Source organism: Polypterus senegalus, chromosome 12 (genome assembly GCF_016835505.1).
Source record: "Polypterus senegalus isolate Bchr_013 chromosome 12, ASM1683550v1, whole genome shotgun sequence".
Taxonomy (NCBI): Eukaryota; Metazoa; Chordata; class Cladistia; order Polypteriformes; family Polypteridae; genus Polypterus; species Polypterus senegalus.
In genome coordinates this window covers 107694673-107713750 of record NC_053165.1, presented here as the reverse complement: position 1 = coordinate 107713750, position 19078 = coordinate 107694673, and the positions used below count along the sequence as shown (strand labels likewise).

General features: G+C 36.5%; 1 protein-coding gene across 3 annotated transcripts in view; it reads left to right on the top strand.

Moving 5' to 3' along the window:
* ulk3 (unc-51 like kinase 3) overlaps positions 1 to 13456 on the top strand; it is a 77998-nt gene extending 64542 nt beyond the window's left edge. For all 3 annotated transcript variants that reach the window (XM_039773187.1, XM_039773186.1, XM_039773185.1), the window contains 2 exons: positions 182 to 245; positions 12226 to 13456. In XM_039773187.1, coding sequence (XP_039629121.1) covers positions 182 to 245; positions 12226 to 12242 — 81 coding nt within the window. In that variant the 3' untranslated portion in view covers positions 12243 to 13456. The remainder of the gene's footprint in view (positions 1 to 181; positions 246 to 12225) is intronic.
* The last annotated feature ends 5622 nt before the right edge of the window (positions 13457 to 19078 follow it).

The window sequence follows — 19078 nt, the reverse complement described above, 5'->3', positions numbered from 1 at the left end:
TCTTTATTACAGTTTAGTTTAACAGGGAACAAAAATATATTTGGTGTTTTTAAAAAGTATACATAAGTTGTATCAGTTTGTATTATTCACTTTGCTGAATGTAACAGTAATGTAATGTCCAGAAGAGCTGCACATTCAGTATTCAGTGGTAATGGGCCGTATGTTTCTTTTTGTTTCATAGATGAGGGAAACACAGGCTGAAGCTTCAATGGACAGAGATCCTCTGTCTGAGTCTGTTAAGAGTTGTGAGTATTGTCTAACAAATTTTCCCAGCATCTTAACCACACGTTTTCAGATAAGCCTGAAACAATTCATCTGTGTTTTTATAAAAAAAAAAAAAAACAAAAAGTTCTTTGTAATAGTCATGCTCCAGAACCATACATATACTGTATAATTTGCTTTACAATCCTGCAGTTGTTGGAAGTCTAAAAATGCTTTTCTGAGTATAGATCTTTTGAAATACAATAATAAATCAAAGCCAAAGTAAAAATGCATCTGGGCTAAATGTAGATGTTTGTATTTCTATTAGACTATTACAGTAGTTTTAAATCATTTATGGTCAATAAGTTCTTAATAATGGAAACCTACAACTTGAATATATGTGTCATATACCGTATATTTGTTTTACATTTGTTTGGTGTGTTTAATAATTAAAGGTGAAAAGATGAGCACACCACTTACGTTTGCTCCATCTTCAACATGTTTCCCCCATTTGTTTTCAGAAGTCATATCTTCATTTTAATACATTTTTTCATGCTGAGGATTTCAGGGAGTCTTTTTGAACGTCTTACTTTGGCACTTGCTGTAATGTTATTGTTATTCTTACTGGATAGTTAGGTATAAAACATACAAAAACAGTTGAAGTTGATGTTAGAGCAATCCTAATCCCATTAAACTTTGTTTTGTAACTTACAATTATCACTGTACTGCTGCCGAACAAAAAGATTTATATTAAAGATTATTATTTATCCATCCATCCTCCTTACCCAGTGCACCCCAATTGAGCAGCTGGAGCCTAACCCAGTAACAAGGCAGGAATAACACCTGGACAGGGTGTCATTTGTTTTTGTTATTTCAAAATAAAATAATTGTTTTAAAAAATTGTATTGAGTTTTCTTTGGAGCACAAAAATGAGTCCCAGTGTTCACTTGTGTTTATATTAGTTTGTCTTGTAGACAAACTAATTGTCATTAACATGCAAATGATTGATTTTATAGAAGTAGTTTTGATTTAAGAAAAGTATATTCCTAGTGTGTATCTTAAGAACCCATTAAAAAAGAGAAACTGTAGGTAAAAGCCTATCAAGTGTACAAACTTCTCTTATTTTAAGCTGCTTCTGTCCAAAAGGAAAGTTTGCGTTCATAGATCTTTTCAACATAGTACTTCTCAGATAAGTACATTTCAAAAATAATCTTAATCTTAATTACTGACTATATCTAAAAAAAACTGTTTATGGTAAAAAGTCTCAGTACCATCAAACCCTCCCTACATCATAAAACAGGCAATTATTACATTTCATTGTTTCCCTGCATGATTTTACTAAACACCAAACATAGGATTCATTAATTGCCTGAGAACTATTTATATTTAAGGTGCCTATTTATATTTATTGCCCTATTTATATGTAAGGTGTTTATTTTGTGAATTTGCTATAGTTGAAATCCATAGATCTGAATAAGTAATTTTGTATTAAATGAAATTTTTGATCCTTGACAAATTATCTATGTAATTGTAAGCAAAAATGTAATGAGTATGTAAATTGTTTGATTTACTACAGTAATTATAAGTCAATTATGTCTTTTTTATTTTGTATTTCAGTGGTAGATTTTGCCATTCCACTTGTTTTGCATGTTTTCTTCTCCCTTTATACCAACAATGTGGATGCCAGGTTAATTGGTAAATCTAAATTGGCTAAGAATGAGTGAGGTGTAGGTGTATGTACATTTGTGCCCTGTAATGAACTAGCATCCTGTCTAGGGTAGAATTGGACCCAGAACCAAGTGCTGCCAGGCTGGACACTGGCTACCCGTAAGACTAAACTAGAAAAGTACAGTAGATTAGAAAATTCTTCCCATTCTTCCTTGTAATTTGAATTGCATGCAACATTAGCTTGGTTTGATTGCCCATGCACATCTGTGCTGCATTTGTATGAAACGAATCTCTGCTACAGATTGAAAAATATAGATGAAAACGTTATGGTATCACTTTAGGTACAGCAAAAATGATTCTATCACTCATGTACAGTTGTGTAGCAAGACCTTAACAAAAGTTTCTTTCAGTCTTACTAAGACTTAACAAAGCATCTGTAAAGTGGTCATTCACTATTGTGCAGTGTGGCATATTGACATGCTAAGTAAACATTATTGTGAATATGAAGGATTTACAGGTCTTATATTCAATTATGCAGTTTCAAGAGAAATTTGTCTTTGTTAAGCTACCTTTTTTTAAGTGAAATTATTTTAGTAGGCCATATGGCAGACACGAATAAACAATTCATGCTTTACAAGTGTTAATAATACAAAAAGAAGCCTTTGCTACTGTATTGTTACATAATAGTGAATTAGTAATAGATGCATGTTTGCAATACCTAATCTAAAAGTGTTAGCAAAGCTCCTTTGTTACTTTTATTAGCCACTGTATCTCAGCATTTGGAGAATATTATAGTTATATAAAGTAGATTAAATAATAAATATATGGCTGGAATTTAAAGTTTACTATATGTATATCATTGAATGCATTGTCTTTCTTGAGCTGTCAAAAGTAAACATTTTATTTGTCAGCATTTGATTTATTTGTTGCAAACCTTTAATGCACATTTTATTACAAGACTCTGAATTAGATTTATGGTTTTTCCTTCCTGTGTTTATTCTGCGGATTCATAATTACAACAGCCAGCAATGGACTTGCACCATTAAGGGCATGTTTCGGACTTGTACCCACTACTGCCAGAATATACTCTGGCCTTGTGCAACCCTGAATTAAATTGAGCAGGTTTGCTAATGGTTAGATGGTTGGAACTAGACAAGGTTGCCTATTATCTGTGTCAGATTTTTTACACAAGAACACATTTACTCTTAATTTCTTTTCTAAATAGCTTTTAAATAATAAAAATGTTCAGTTGTGACTGAAGTTTATTTTTTCAGGATTCTCTTCTCTCTCTCTTCCCTTTCTGAGCAGATCTTAAACATTGCTGGGAAATGTTACTTTTAACAGTAATAAGTAAAACGTTATATCACTCATTTCTTAAAAAAAAAAAAAACAAATATGTTATACAGTTTTTTTTATTATAAAATGTAATGTGTTATAAACATTGCATTACTTTTGTGTTACCTTTTCTTCTTGTGTATGAGAAAATGAAAATTTCACTTGCCAGCATTTGCTATTAAATCATAAGCTCATATATGAACCTTCAGGAAATTGACCAGAAGCAGCCATATTTGATAGTTTTCATGTGGTTTTATAAATATGTTTAGTCCATCATGTGAAGTAAATAACATCCATTCCCTATTTCCATCCCCAACGCGAGCCCCTGAAGATTTGTGGTATGAACACTGGCTGCTGCCCAACCTTATCACATTGTTTTAAAACATCTATAGCAGATAGCTGGATTATAAACTAAGCTGACTGTTTATTTATAATTGTCATTACTAGTTGCACACTTTTTTATGCTTGGCTGTGTGATTGATCCCTGTAAAGGACCAGCATATTGTCCAGCAGGTTTGCTTCTTAACTTATACCCAATGGGGCTGTAATAATCTCTGGCTCCCTGTCACCCTCAATTAGCACATATGCATGGTTAAATCTATACTTGCAACTTTTGTTCAGTTCTTTTCAGCTGATTGAACAATAAGCTTTACTTTCCTCCTCGGCTGTCACCAAGTGGCTGGTACGCACACATGCACAATATTGATCCGACAACAGCAAGCATTGTTTTTATGGAAAAAAGGCAATACTTCTGCACAGTGATTTGTTTTTTTCCATAGTAATGCAATAACACAAACCTGTTTTTTATTATAAGTAATGCAGGTGTTTTTACTTCAATAAAATAAGAGTTACATTAGGTTACAGATTACTGTAAAAAGTATTTGACTACATAAAGCATGTTATTTTTAAGACATTACCCCTAACATTCATCTCATATATACTAAAGTTCCAATATCTTCTTAAATACTTTCCCTTTGAAATGGTCTAAAACTGAACTTTCTGAGTAAAGTATATTGCAACATTAATTCTTTTGGGATGCCTTGGATTACAACATTTAAAAATGTGATCCTCTGCTGCTGCCGCCAGTGGGTAGCAGCTTAGTCCTGCCCTTCGGCTGAGATGGCATAACATCTCACAAGTACAGATTCAGAGGCTCATTGCCTCTGTGCCCAAAGGATTTTTCTCATTACATACAGTAGAAGCCTACAATAAGTTAATTAGTGCATCTGAACTTGATGTGATTTGAGTGAGAGTATTGGTCTTTCCTATCTTTTGCCTGACAGTCCCTGAACACTGCATTGGACTTGGCATGGTTGGGTGAATTCAGTGATAAGAAGTGTTGCATCAAAGTCTTCATCTAACACCAACTAGCTGTGTGAATATTTGTGTGATTTATGTATATCAGGGTTTATATATTTTAATCTCCAGACAACTGCACATCTTCTGAATGCTGCAAAAATAACAGCTACCTTTGAATTTAGCATTTCTCAACTGCCTCCTCGCTTTGCACTCTTCAGTAAATTTGGAAAATATCACAAGACTTTCCAGCACCACCATTACAAGGTTAATTACAACATCAGCATAAGATGCAATTCTATTTTTACATTTTTTACAGTTGGTGGGGTATGTGACTAATGTCTGGTCACACACATGACAACCTTTTGGTGTTAAATTCCATTGCCTTCACTGCTGCACCATGCTGCCTGCCAAAGTATTTTATGATAACATTCATCTGAGAAGCTGCATTATAAACCAGGCAAATTAAATAGTCAGTAAAGAACACCCATTAATGTGATTTTTGTTCTTTTTGAAGAATATGTACATTATTTTTGGTAAATTGATTAATTTGCTTTGACATTTCATGCAGTCTGTTATGTCTGTAAAGGAAATTGCATTCTTTGGTGGAGCACAGTGTTTGGAACCAGCAGCTGGAATCAGTTTAGTATGCTGTAGATAGTTCAGAGTAAACTTTTTTTCCATTTCATCTTTGAATAAAAGTTTAGATTGAGAATATACTGAAACTAATGCTGCAAGTAAAAAATATTTTAACTTGTTTTTTTATGTGTTATATTTTTTGTTATTCTTGAATGTTGGCCTGTTCTTGATAAGAAATGATAACCTATAGAGTAGTAGACTATATACTATAAATGTGCAGTCCTATCCTGCATGTGAACATTTCTAAATCAGTGGTTCTCCACACTTTAGATCTAATTCACCCGTAACTGAGATACTCTACAGGACTTGCTATATGACTGACTGCATTAAGTGGGATGGTGTTCATTGTGCAATATGCTATAAATTAAGATTAGCTTATAACTCCAGCATGTTTTTAGAAGTCATTTGATGCCATTTAGTATTCAATATAAACAAATCAGTATGGAAATATTTTTAGCTTGGTTCTAACTGACTTTTGTATCAAAGAAAAGATATAACATTATATAGATGGCTAGTGTACCAAAACTGCCTATTCTAATTAGATGTCATACCAGAAATGCATAATAGTTATAAAGTCACATGTAGCAAGTTAATTAGTCTTTCAAATATTATTTTTTTCATGAAAGTATGAGAATTTGGATATTATTCCTTCTGTACCAAACTAATTTACATGAAGGTCTAGATAGAGGAAGCTGTTTGCCCATTGAGAACAATTGCATGTAGTGTAATAGTATAATACTGAGTTCTGCGTGCCATGACTAGAAGCATTTGATGTTTTTTTTTATTACATTGTGTTGCCTTTATTTAGGACTGGTCAATGTCTACAAATAGTTTATGCGTTCTCAGCATGGCTATGTATGTTTTTTCTCTCTGAGCATTCTGTTTATGTCCTTCATTCTAAGAATATGCTGTCATGTTAATTGGTCACTCTGATTTAGTCAAAGTCATTCTTGCTTGTCTGGTTATGTACATGTGCTCAGTTATATATAATTGCTCCATCTGCATTTCAAGAATTGTGTTTAATGCATCCAGAATATTCTGTAGCCTCCCAAGCCCCTGAATAGGACAAGGTGTACTTGCAAGTAGTTCGGTAGATTTTGTTGCCTGACCGTCATTACACTTGGTGATGAAATGATTTCTTCTTTACAATTTACTCCCATAATTAAGTGGCTTGTACATTTGAAAGGACTCATTTTATGTTGAATGGGTCTTGCATTGCGTTGTTATATAACAGACATTTGCAAAATGTCTTTTGCCTCTTCACAGTGCTTAGGCACTGCCTCGTGTTGTGACAGGTGTTGTTTTCAATAAGTTTAGATCTCATTCCTGGCTAAATTCTGTTTCCTCCTGCTGCCTAAAGACATTCTGTCAGGCTGATTGCTTACTCTTAATTGGCCCAGTATGACCAAATGTGGGTATGTGAATGTATGGGTGTCTGTAGCCATGGGCAAACAATTAGCTGTCAGCTCAGCTCGGCCTGGTCTGCTTTTTGTGTGTAATCTTGCTCCACCTGACTTTGCAGTGGAAATTCAGGCTCTGATCTGCTTCCATACAAATCTGAAGCATAGCTCAAAACCTTATACACTATTTTAGGTTACTTACAGATCAAGTGTCTGACATAATGAACATAAATATTTGTACTTTTACCGTTATAACTAAGTGATTTTCGTTCTTGAATTTAACCTTACAAGTATTTTATGCCAAAAAATTGTCTCAAAAATAAACTACAGTATTTGTCATACTAACTCATTATTTACAAAACTTTCCATAAGTATTGAGACAGCAGTGTTACAATTACCTTTTTTGGTAGATACTCATGGAATCTGGATTTGAGCTGAACAGATGAAAAAATGCAAAGGTTGCAAATATTGCCTTTTTATTTGTAATTTTCTCTGAGCGGACATGCTTTAACTTTTCAGAATAATGATATTTAGTATATTTAATCTTCCCAGGATCACAAGTATTGCAGTGAACGAGACTAAAATAGAATAAAACTTCTTAACTGGATGCACATAGAACCATCTTAAAGGAGATGGGGTTGAAGCAGGCAGCTGATCAGGGCCTTGCACTTTCCAAACCACATCCACTCACTCCATAATCCACAATTCTTCTTCATACAAGCTTACAAATATTAATGCATATCTTTGTATATAATACGCTACCGTGGCTGTTCGTTTATCTGTCTAGGATTTTAAATCACCTGTAGTTCGCAAACCTTTTGACCTATTGACCTGAAATTTGGTACACATATACAACGTGACATCTACTCTCCGCTTTTAGGGGTAATGATTGACCTCCAAGGTTATTCCTCTTTTTATTTTTATTTTATTTTATTGTAGAATCAACTCTCGGCAGGGGCCAGTAGGGCGGCCATGTGGTGCATGCATACGTGCATCATTCTCATCCCTACAATATTCATCGTCACTTCCCCTACCTCTTCATATCTTAAATCATTCTTGAGGCAGATTGAAGACTTAGGTGCCAGCTTAAGTGAAAAGTTAAAGAAAACATACTAAGTAATTGCAACACAAACACTGACTTAATAAGTTTTAATGTGAAAAGATGCCAATGAAAGAAGAGAAGAAGTGAACCGCTGGGGTGGAGAAAAGAAGGGCTGCTCAGGAAGCAGCAAGAACATCAACCTGTGAGCAAATAAATGCTAAATGTACAGTGAAAGAGGATGAAAACTGTGAATGCTTATGTCAAGTGTAACATGCAGTGTGCCGTTACTGGTGTTTAAATATTACAAAACACATTTTAACTCAAGAAAATCTTTTTTTTTTTTCTTTTTTTTATTAATTTTATTACAATCCATACATAGCAGTCAAGTTTTTACAAAAAAAAAGAATTATGTTAAGAACAGATCGATCCCCACCCCTAACTCAAGGAAATCTAAAATCATTGGGAGAGCAAGTGAATTACTCGGAACTGGAGGCATGTTCATCCTCCACTATATTATCAGTTGCTAACTAAAAGTTACTGTGGAATATGGCATAACATGTCATTTAAGCATTATAGCCATTTTAAGTTCTGTTAGTTATTGTTCTGATACTTGTTGCTACTACTCTTCCTTACTCATATTTGTAATGTTTCCTAATTGAGGAAGACAAAGTGCAGGAAGAATCAGGGGTGAGAAGTGACTACTTGTTTTTTTTATGACTGGTTCAGCAGCCATGAATGCTTGAGTATCTCAAGTAAAACAGTGTAGCTCCCTATGTGAAGTGTCTTCCTGTTCATTATACAAGCTGCAAGTGTGACAAATACCCCCACGCCGCCAGGTGGAGCCCTCCCTGCAGCATGGAAGTGTCCCGAATGCCAGCAGGGCATCATGGACATTGGAGTCTTTATTCCTGCTGGATACCATGGGGGCTGCTAGGAGACACTGCAGGGAGGAACAGCAATTATTTGCCTTACACCCCGGAAGTACTGTACATCCGAGTCACATGGACGAGAAGAATGACGTGCTTCCGGGGTGAAGAAGAAGACCTTTTTATCTGACCCGAAAGTGATCGGAGGTCACATGTACTGGGGATTGGAAACACTTCCGGGTCAGGGACTATAAAAGGACTGGGAAAACTCCCAGACGGCGAGCTGAGCTGGGTGGAAGGGTGGCAACGTGTCTGGGAGTGATGGAGTAATTATTCTGGTTATTGTTTATTATTTATATTAGTATTGTGGAGAGGAGGGTGCTTTGTGCACTGTTGTGTAATAATAAAGTCAACTATTGGACTTTTACTTAGTGTCTGACGTTTGATCGGAGGGTTCAAGGGAGCGATAGCGCCCCCTGTCACACAAGCTATAAATAATCGTTGCTCGGAAGCCTTTCAATACACTAACTTGAAAAGAAAAGTAAACTGGTGAAAGTATGATGCGTACAAGCAGAGGTAGGGACACATCACTACTCATGAATGCAAGAAAAGGAAGCAGAAATAGGCAAATGCAAATGTTGTGTTTAAAATTCTTTTTGAAAAGTTTTCAGCCAAAACCAGGAATGAAAAAGAAAATGATAGCATTATCAATAACTGCTGTGGCAGATGGCTGGGAGGGGCGACCCGGCCGGGATGCCATGGAGGACCGAAAGAGGGCATACGCCCACCTCGGACCACTGAGGACGACCACCCTGGTTGCTATGGTGCTATGGGGAACACGGGTACAGAGCTTTGAAGCTCGACCCTGTAGGGGCCCGTGGTCACCACCAGGGGGCTCCCCGATGCCTTGGGAGCTCTGGACCTCAGCACTTCCACCACACCTGGAAGTGCTGGGGGGAAGACGTGCAGGAACACCCGGATACGCTTCCGGGGATACAGCCGGCACTTCCACCACACTGGGGCGTGTCGGTGGGGGATTGCCGGAGCACACCTGGAGCACATCCGGGTGCTTATAAAAGGGGCCGTCTCCCTCCATTTGAGGGCTGGAGTCGGGAGTGAGGAAGACAAGGTCTGGGAGGAGGCAGCCTGAAGAGAAGTGAAGGCATTTGTGTTGTGGCCAGGACTTTGGGGGTTTTGAGGCGCACTTTATTCTTGTAAATATGTATAATAAACTTGTGTTGGGTGATGTCAACGTGTCCACCTGTCTGTGTCCGGGACGGTCTCCACACTGCACAGACCATTTAGGCAGCTATTTTCATCACTACTCCACTACTCCCTGCCACCATCACTCAGCACAAGAATTACACAGCACTCATCCCACAACTTTCAACTTTTTGGAGTAGGTAAGAGGCTAACATCTTGCAGTCTTCTATGTACAGTAGATTGGGATACTTGTAGTCTTGTACTGTAAAGGATGTTGATTTTAGTAAAGCATTGTTTGAGTTTATTTTATCAGCTTTAACTTTTTTTTTATTATCAACTGCTGTTGCTTCCTTTGCCTGTCAAGTGTATTTGTTGCTTGCAAATGTATTAGTTATTTTTATATATTGTGATTTTTCCAATTTGTTGATTTCTTTTCATATACCTAGTACCAGAGCTATGGGCCTTGGACTCTTCGTTCAGTGTGCAAATTTCTTATTCTCCAATCTTCGTGTTGATTTAAAACCATTCAATGTAAAGGTAGACAATATAGACGAGCCAAGGCTAAATTCAATACTGCACATGTACAACTTATACATGTTTTAAATAACAGTACAGTGAAAAACACCTGCCAGCTGGTTATCTCAATAAATTGATTAAAACCTAAAATGGGGAGATGGACAACTAAAGGTTATGGTATTCTAAAATGTTTAAAAGTAAAGTTCATATATATTGATACAGATATATTAATTCATTTTCTGAATTTGCTTGGTCTGTTATGGTGCATTTGTTTGAAGCTGGTCCATCACAAGTTACACTCATTCACCCATAATTACTCAAGCCCGGACAATTCAGAGTTGCCAGCTAGTCAGTCTTACTAGTATTGGATGTGCAATGAAACCATACAGTCATGGAAACAGTGTATAAACTGTGCACGTGGTGTTTGAGCTGGGATTTTAGCCTAGGACTCTGAGGCTTTGAAGCTTCAGTTGTAATCACCTAGCCATTGCACTGTTTTAGTTTCTTTATTAAATCACTGCTAAAGGTACATTGAATACATTTATGTAGGACTATGTGCCTAGTAATGAGAAAGCACAACTCAACAATTGTTTATCAGCCATCTAGTGACAGTTAAACATTTACTTGGCAAACATGCCTTATGTTTCATATATCTTCCCATACAGTTCTGTTTTACTGATCGCATTTTCTTTGCCTGCCTCTATACCAATATCGGTATAGAGGTAGGCAAGGATGCAAATGCATAGTGTTTAAGTGGTCAGATCGGCTTTTTTGCTTAAGATGATTAAACAATTGCTTAAACAGTGATGCATCAGTATAATGCATTTTAATGCATATGCAATATTTCTGAAAGTAGCTTTGCTCTAATTTGATTACAGTTGTTTACATGTATTTATTTAAATTACTTGTATTTATTTAAATGTAGCAGTTTGTCTTGAAAATATAAACACTCAATTATATCACAATCTTATTAAAATGTATTATTTTACATTACAATAGTTTTATGTACAGCTTATTATATATGTGTATTTTCAATAAACATTTTATGCAGTTTATTTATATGTTCTAAGATTCATCCATTCATCCATTTTCAAACCCATGTATCCAGAGAAAGGCCTCAAAGGCGCTGAAGCCATCAGGTTCAAGGCAGAAACAATCCCTGAACAGGGTGCCAGCCTATCACAGGAAAAGTCATACATAAACCAGGGGCCAGTTTGGCAATGCCAGTTCACAGCAACTCAGTATTCCTTAGAAACGTGAGAAGAAACTCAAGCAGACATGAAGAGAACATGCAGACTCCATGTAAAGAGCACCCAAGACTTGAACCTCCAATCTCTTTGTAGAAAGGCAGTAGTGTGTTGCAGTGCTGCCCTGTTCTATGCTGGTCTATTTCAGTTTACAAAATGTGAATACATAGATAATAAATAGCTAATTTTAAATTATATAGCAGAAATCTGCTATTCTTTCTAAAGACTATTTCTGCTTTGAGACCACTACTGTTCACCTATGTTAGGATCTTGTTCCCTGCCACCCTTTACTTGTTCAGAAATTGAATGGATATTCAGATGAAACATCTCTGATCACTGAGCTGTGGTTTGCTATTCATGTTTCAGTTATATAAAAAAGGTACAAATCACAACCCACGGTGTAAAAAAATAATCAGTAAAGCATCCAGATGGGGCCTTACTGAAGTATTCTTACAAAGCAATTACAAACTACTGTGTTAATAAGATATTCATGTGAATCATAAAACCCCACACTATTTAGAAAACTATAATGAAGCTTTACTGTATATCTACTTACATAAATATATACTACAGTTATGCAGTTAATGAAAGAAGTGATTAAAAAAAAAGTTACCGATCCAGTTTAGTCAAGTTTGAAACTCTGTTGTCTAAAGCCAGATTATGCAGTCTTTGATCTATTTTTCAATTATTCCATTATAGTTTGGTCTACATTTTTGCATCTTTTTTGCCAAGTTATAATAAATCAATACTGTACATAATGTTTTTTAATGTTACCCATTTGTAAATCTTAGACCATGTGTTCTTTCTCTTAGCATGCTGTGTCCAGTGACCCAGTGAAGAGGAAGCTGAGAAAAATGCAAGATTCATTCACAACCTTCCTCCAGAATGGCTGTCTTTGACAGTAAATGGCTGAATCCTATAAATCCACAATATATTTATTTATTCATTTGCCATTCTAGTTGACATTACAGTATTTCATACACTGTTGAATCCAAGGCAAGTCCCTTTATAGGACAACTCTCAAGAAAGCCTGGTAATGGTTTGAATCTCTTCATTTTGTGCAGTTTTATCAGCAAGTAAGTATGTAATTTAGTAGTAATTTCTAAATCCATACTTTTTATTGTATAGGTTATGCCATGAACATTTTGAATAGTTTGAATATAATATGTTTTACTGTAAAATTTTTGGGGGTGTTGGGGAGGGGTAGATTTTGGTTGTTTTATGAAAAATATTGATTAGAATTCCATAGTTTTAAACATTTTTTTGCAAACGAGGTTTTGTTTTACTTCATTACATATTATATTCAAAGATGGTTAGTGAAAACATTGACAGGCAATCAATTTTTGTCTCCTCAATTAAAATTATTTTTAACCACATTTTCATGGAACACCTAATGCTTTTCCTTTTTCTTGCCCAATCAGATGCTATGGACTCTGTAATTTATGCATTCAGAGTGATGTAGTTGGTTAAAAAAATAAGGATTTATAACATTTATTGTTAGCATTGAAATTACGTTTACTGCCCAAATCACTGTATTTAAGGTAATGTCAAACCACTTGATCTGCTCAGTCAAACAGTGGGTATAAATTATTTAGAATTATAAGTTGCTTTAGCTTCCTGTTAATCTTTTATCTATGATTATATCATTCATTTAAATAATTCTGGAGTTTTATTTAATAATGAGAGCAACAAGTAGTACTTAATTTTATTAAGCCTTAACTATAAATTGTTCAGGGTAACATGCTTCCATAAAAATCATTCTTAAGATAAAATCACAAAGGTTCGAAAGATGACACATTTTATTTATTTATTTATTTATATCAATGTGTTTTGGGGTTTTTTTTTTTACAATTGTTAGAATGTGTGATTTAAAAATTAAAATTTTTGAAAAAAAATGCCTTACATTTTTCGATGCTGTTTTCTTTGTGATAAAGTAATTTATTTATTTGTCAGTAAGGTTCTTGTTAAAGGGTTTCAAGTGCAGGTTCATTAGTTACCTGAAGACTATTTATACTTTATATTGCCATGTTTGTTCTGTCTGACTGCTGTGTTCAAAACTCATAGACCCAAAAATATAATTAATAATTATAATAATAGTTAATGCACTCTAGTTCTGGATACGCTGTACATACCAGCACAACTGAAAAATACATTGAAGTGTGTCTTGTTTGGTTTCCTTACAATAAATAAAGGTGATGTCATTTGAACCTTTGCTTGTGGAGCTCAGTGTTAGAGGTTTGCATGTTCTTTCTAATTCCGTGCATATTGTTTTTATCTCTGAGTGGTCCAGTTTTTCTCCCAAACTGAAAGTTATGTGCATGTCAGGTTAATTCTGGTCTTTTGCCCTGCAATAATCTGGCACTTCATCCAGAGAAGTGTCTACCTTGCACTGAATGTTTCCAGGATAAACATTCATTTCCCCACAACTCTGAACTAGATAGGTGAGTTGGAAAATGGATGGATATTTCAGTCAAGGTGGTTACAGTCCATCTGTACGTGATTTACATCTGGCCATTTTCTGCAGTTCCTGCATTACACAGTATATCAACAATAACAGAAATTATTTTCAAGGTTAAATGGTAAAAAATGCTGATATAACTGACAAGCCCTCTGCAGCCCAACATTTCAATTTATTGACTGGCAGTGACTCTTAAGTGGGTCTGGTCAGTGACGATTTGCTCTCAAATGGACAGGTGTCCAGTCCAAGCCTGGCTTCTGCCTGTTGTTGCTGAGTAAACTGCTGCTCACTGTGATCCAGTATTAGAAAATGTAACTAGGTAAAATGAATGTACTGTATGTGTTTGCTGGACCATGAATCTTAATAATCCTTAAAAATGTTTTGAGAAATAATGTAGGGCTGCACAAAAAAAATCATACTAGCTAATCTGAGCTGCACATCCTGTCAAATCATTCAGTTTCTCAGTATATGTAGGTGGGATATCATTCTTTCAGTTACAAACAAATGTGGTGAAAAAATGAGCTCAACTGCGGACATTGTTATGTGGTGGAAGGAGAACTTTGAGATATTTGATGGTTGCGCCAGTAGCAGTAGTTGAGATTGACTCAATCTCTGTGTTTGAAAACACTCTGTATCGGGGGTTAACATGCCTCATTACTGTTGCATGGAAAGTGAGAACAGTGACTCAAATATGGCAGTCTGGGGTGGTCTCCATTTTCACTAAAGGGCACAAGAGAGATTCTTCCAATAATAAAGGGATCCTACTCTTTAGCCTTTCTGGGAATGCTGAGATACTTTGAATGAGAGCCATAGCTGAATCTAATATTCAGGAAGTACAATGTGGATTCCCTACTGGCTGTGGAACAGTGGATAACTCTTTGTCCTTGAGTGGATATTTGAGGAGCCCATGTTAATGTTTCAATCCAGTCTACTTTGCACATTAATGCTATACCCCATGCTATCCTATTAGAACATTTTTTGAAGATCGTGGGGTTTCAGGGCTGATGCCTCTGGCTCCTTAATTTGCAGAATCAGAGTTTTATTTGCATACTTGGAAATTAGTTACATTTGTTCAGTGTAAGTTTTGGACTCCTATTCCTAAATTTAATGGACAACTTGTTAATGTGTAGCCAGAGCTTAATAGTATCTATATTGTGAGCCAAAGGTTCATATCTCTTGTTTGCAGATGATTATGTCCTTTAGATCTCAAATGAAAGCGGGCACACAGCTGTTGTCATGTAGCCTGGATGAGAATTAGTACTTCCAGATCTGAGGTTATGGTTTTCTCCCCAAAAACTGTGGCATATTCTCTTCAAGTAATGGCTGAATGGCAGCTCCAAGTGAACAAGTTAATGTACCTTGGTGTGCATTCTCTGTAACAGGGTGAGGACCTCTGATTACAGACGCTGCTTTAACAAATTGTGAGGATCTAACTGAGATGTATAGTTTTGATGTCCTCTGGACACCTCCCCTGGGTAGTATATAAACCATAACCAACTGGTAGAAGAATCCAGGGGCAGACCTGAGACATAGTAGAGGGGTTATGCATTAAATGCCTACTGACTTGAGAGCATCTAGGAATTCCTCAAGGGTGTCTGGAAAAAGTTACTGGAAATAGAGTTTCCTGGTGTGTCCAGCCCAACAGGTTGACACCATGACCTTCATCAAGGTAAGAGGAGCAAAATGATGTGACAATTTGAGAAACAGAATACTTTCAATATAACAAGTGTTTGTCCTTTTACAATCTAGACCGTGTCAAGACTGCTGAAGATCAAACAGCATCTGAAGGGAGAAGAAAGGTGATTTAAGTTTCTTTGAATGTGGCATTGTTGTTGGTGCCAGACGGGCTGGGATGAGTATTTCAGAAACTACTGATGTACAGGGATTTTCACACACAACCATCTCTAGGGTTAACAGAGAATATTCCAGAAAAGGGAAAATACCAGTTAGTGGCAGTTCTCTGGGCAAAAGTATTCTTGATGCAAGAGTTCAGAGGAGAATGACCAGACTGGTCTGAGATAATAGAAAATCAACAGTAACTCAAGCAACCATGCAGTACAACTACAACTAAGGTATGCAGAAGAGCGTCTCAGAATGCACAACGCGTCAAACCATGAAGCAGATGGGCTACAGCAGCAGGAGACCACACCAGGTGCCACTCCTGTCCGCTAAGAACAGGCAATGGAGGCTACAATTCATATTGGCTCACCAAAATTGGACAATAGAAGATAGGAAAAATGTTTCCTGGTGTAGAGAGTCTTGATTTCTGTTGCAACATTTGGATGGTAGGGTCAGAATTTCCCATTAACAACATGAAAGTGTGGATCCATTCTACCTTGTATCAACAGTTCAGGCTTGTGGTGGTGGTTTAATTGTGGGGGCTATTTTTTTGGCACACTTTGGACCTCTTAGTACCAATTGAGCATTGTGTAAATGCCACAGCATTTCTGAGGATTGTTGCTGACCATGTCTATCCCTTTATGACCACAGTGTACCCAATCTTCTAATGGCTACTTCCAGTAGGATAATGTCATCAAGCTCAAATCATCTAAAACTGGTTTCTTGAGCATGACAAATAGTTTACTGTATTCAAATGCCCTCCGCTGTCACCAGATCTCAATGCAGTAGAGCACCATTGGGATGTGGTGAAACAAGAGATTCACGTGGATATGCAGTGGACAAATCTGCAGTAACTGCATAATGCAATCACATCAATATGGGTCAAAATCCCTGAGGGATGTTTCTAGGCACCATGTTGAATCTATGCCATGACAGATTACAGCAGTTCTAAAGGCAAAAGGGGGTCCAACCTGGTACTAGCAAGGTGTATCTAATAAAGTGGCCTGGTAATCTACAGTATATCTTAAATTGTTTTATGTTTGGCATAAAAATAATTTTGCGACAGTATTTTCAAATCTTTTCATTTAGAAACACTGTATGGCCTATATTAACAACAATTTTTCTTCCTTGTAAAATAGTTTTTAAAAAAAAAAAAAACTATGGGAATTCCTGAAGCTGTTGATGTTGCTAATTAGCTCAATATGCATAGAGAGTGGCCGCCAACTGCTTGATGATTAGTAGAGTCTAATCCTTGTGGGCGGCACCTAACCCCCCATAGCACTACCACTGGGGCCCTTATTGCACCACCCCACCCCCCAGAAGAAGAGCAGAAAGGAGATTTGAGAGCAATGAAAGGGACATTGTGCTGCAGACATACAAAGCCTCCACTCTGTGTCCTGTGGGCCCGTGGCTCCCAGATTCACAGTCGCACGTCAATGAAAACTAAGACTTGCCTTAGAAATGCTAACCTCTTCCCCACCCCCATTCCTCCTCAGCTATGGGGTCTTCAACTGAATATCCACAAACTCATCTTAAGACCACCACATATCCTCCTTCAGCATTCTGCAGCTTGACTTTGGACGATTACTCACTTTTAAACGATGTTGGGTCTGCAGCTTATACATGTACAAGGCAAGCTTCTTCTTGATTTTCTTTTAAAAGTTTATTAAATTAAAAATATGGACAGGAAATTTAAATTGTGCATCCTCTATCTTCAAAATAAAATACGTGTGTTCATTTGCTTCATTTTTCATTTTATTGTTATAAAGTACACTTGTATTTATGAGCCTAGAATGCTGTGTTATTGCAAATATAAAAAAAGTGTAACAAACACAATGCATGGTCTTAAAACAATAACAAAGTTCACACAATATATAAAACGATTTACAAATCTCTTGCTTTACAGTATATGTATATTATGTATAAATTTATATACTGTATGTTATACATATGTACTGTGTGTGTATATATATATGTACATATATACTGTATGTTAAGTGGATTCAGAAAGTATTCAGACCCCTTCACTACTTTTACATTTCGTCTTGTTCCAGTCTTATGCTAAAGTCATTTGAATTAATCTTTCTACCACATCTAACAACACTCAATACCCCAGAATTGCAAAGTGAAAACTGGATTTTTAAAATGTAAGCTAATTTATTAAAAATAAAAAAATGAAATATCACATTAATAGAGTATTCAGACCATTCACTCAGCACTAAGTTGAAGTACCTTTGGCAGCAATGACATCATGGAGTGTTCTTGGTTATAACGTGACAAGCTTCCCACATCTGGATGTGGGGATTTTCTCCCATTCTGCTATGCAGATCCCCTCGTGTTCTATCATGTTGCATGGAGGGCATCAGTGGACAGTTTTTTTCAGGTCTTTCCAGAGATTAAGTTAAAGTTTGGACAGCCCAAGTGTATCCCCAGAGTTGTCCCTAAGCCACTCCTGTGTTGTCTTTGCTTTGTGCTCATGGTCAGTTTTCTGTTCGAAAGAGAACCTTTAGCCCAGAGTTCTCTGGAGCAACGTTTCAATAAGGATATCTATGCACTTTGTTCTGTTCAGTTTTCCCTTAACCCCAACTTGTCTCCCAGTCCCTACCAGTGAAAAAGAAGCACACAACATGATGCTGCCACCTCCATGTCTAACCGTTGGTTATGAGAATGGTATTGCACAGGGGATGAGTGTTTTCTGGTTTCCTCCAGGCATGGCACTTAGAATTGAGGCCAAACAGTTCAATATTGGTTTTCATCAGACCAGAGAAGCTTATTTCTCATAGTCTGAGAAATACCACCAATTACGTTCAATTCTGACCTGGTAGGTCAACTTGGATAAAGATGCCTGCCAAATGTGAAATACTATTCACCCAGTATTTGTGTAGGTATTGTACAAATGCTCTGATTTTCTCCTCCAACCAAAAGACTTGCAACTTATGCTCTGGAACTGCTCCCAACATGCCCACCGTGAGTGTATGTGTGCTCTGTGACAGACTGGTAGGCTTGATGACTGCTTGATGACTGCATTGTGCCACGTGCCAGTGATGCAGGTCTCAAGGTCCTGCAGTACTACATCGGAGTAACTGGCCTTGGAAAATAAAGTGTTTTTATTATTATTATTATTATTATTAGTCATATTAGGCCAGACGGACACTTAATGAATGCATGTTTTCTGTTTGATTACTGTTTTTTTTTCAAATTTTTAGTTTTCTTTTGTGTTTAGAATCTGCATATACAGTATTTATCTACCTCATGAGCCCCAAGTCTATATGTAGTGTCAGTAGTTCTTCAGAGTCCATTATTGTTATTATTAGTATTTTTATTAACATTTTTGAGTTGGTGGTAAATGGATGGCGCCTGTAAGATTA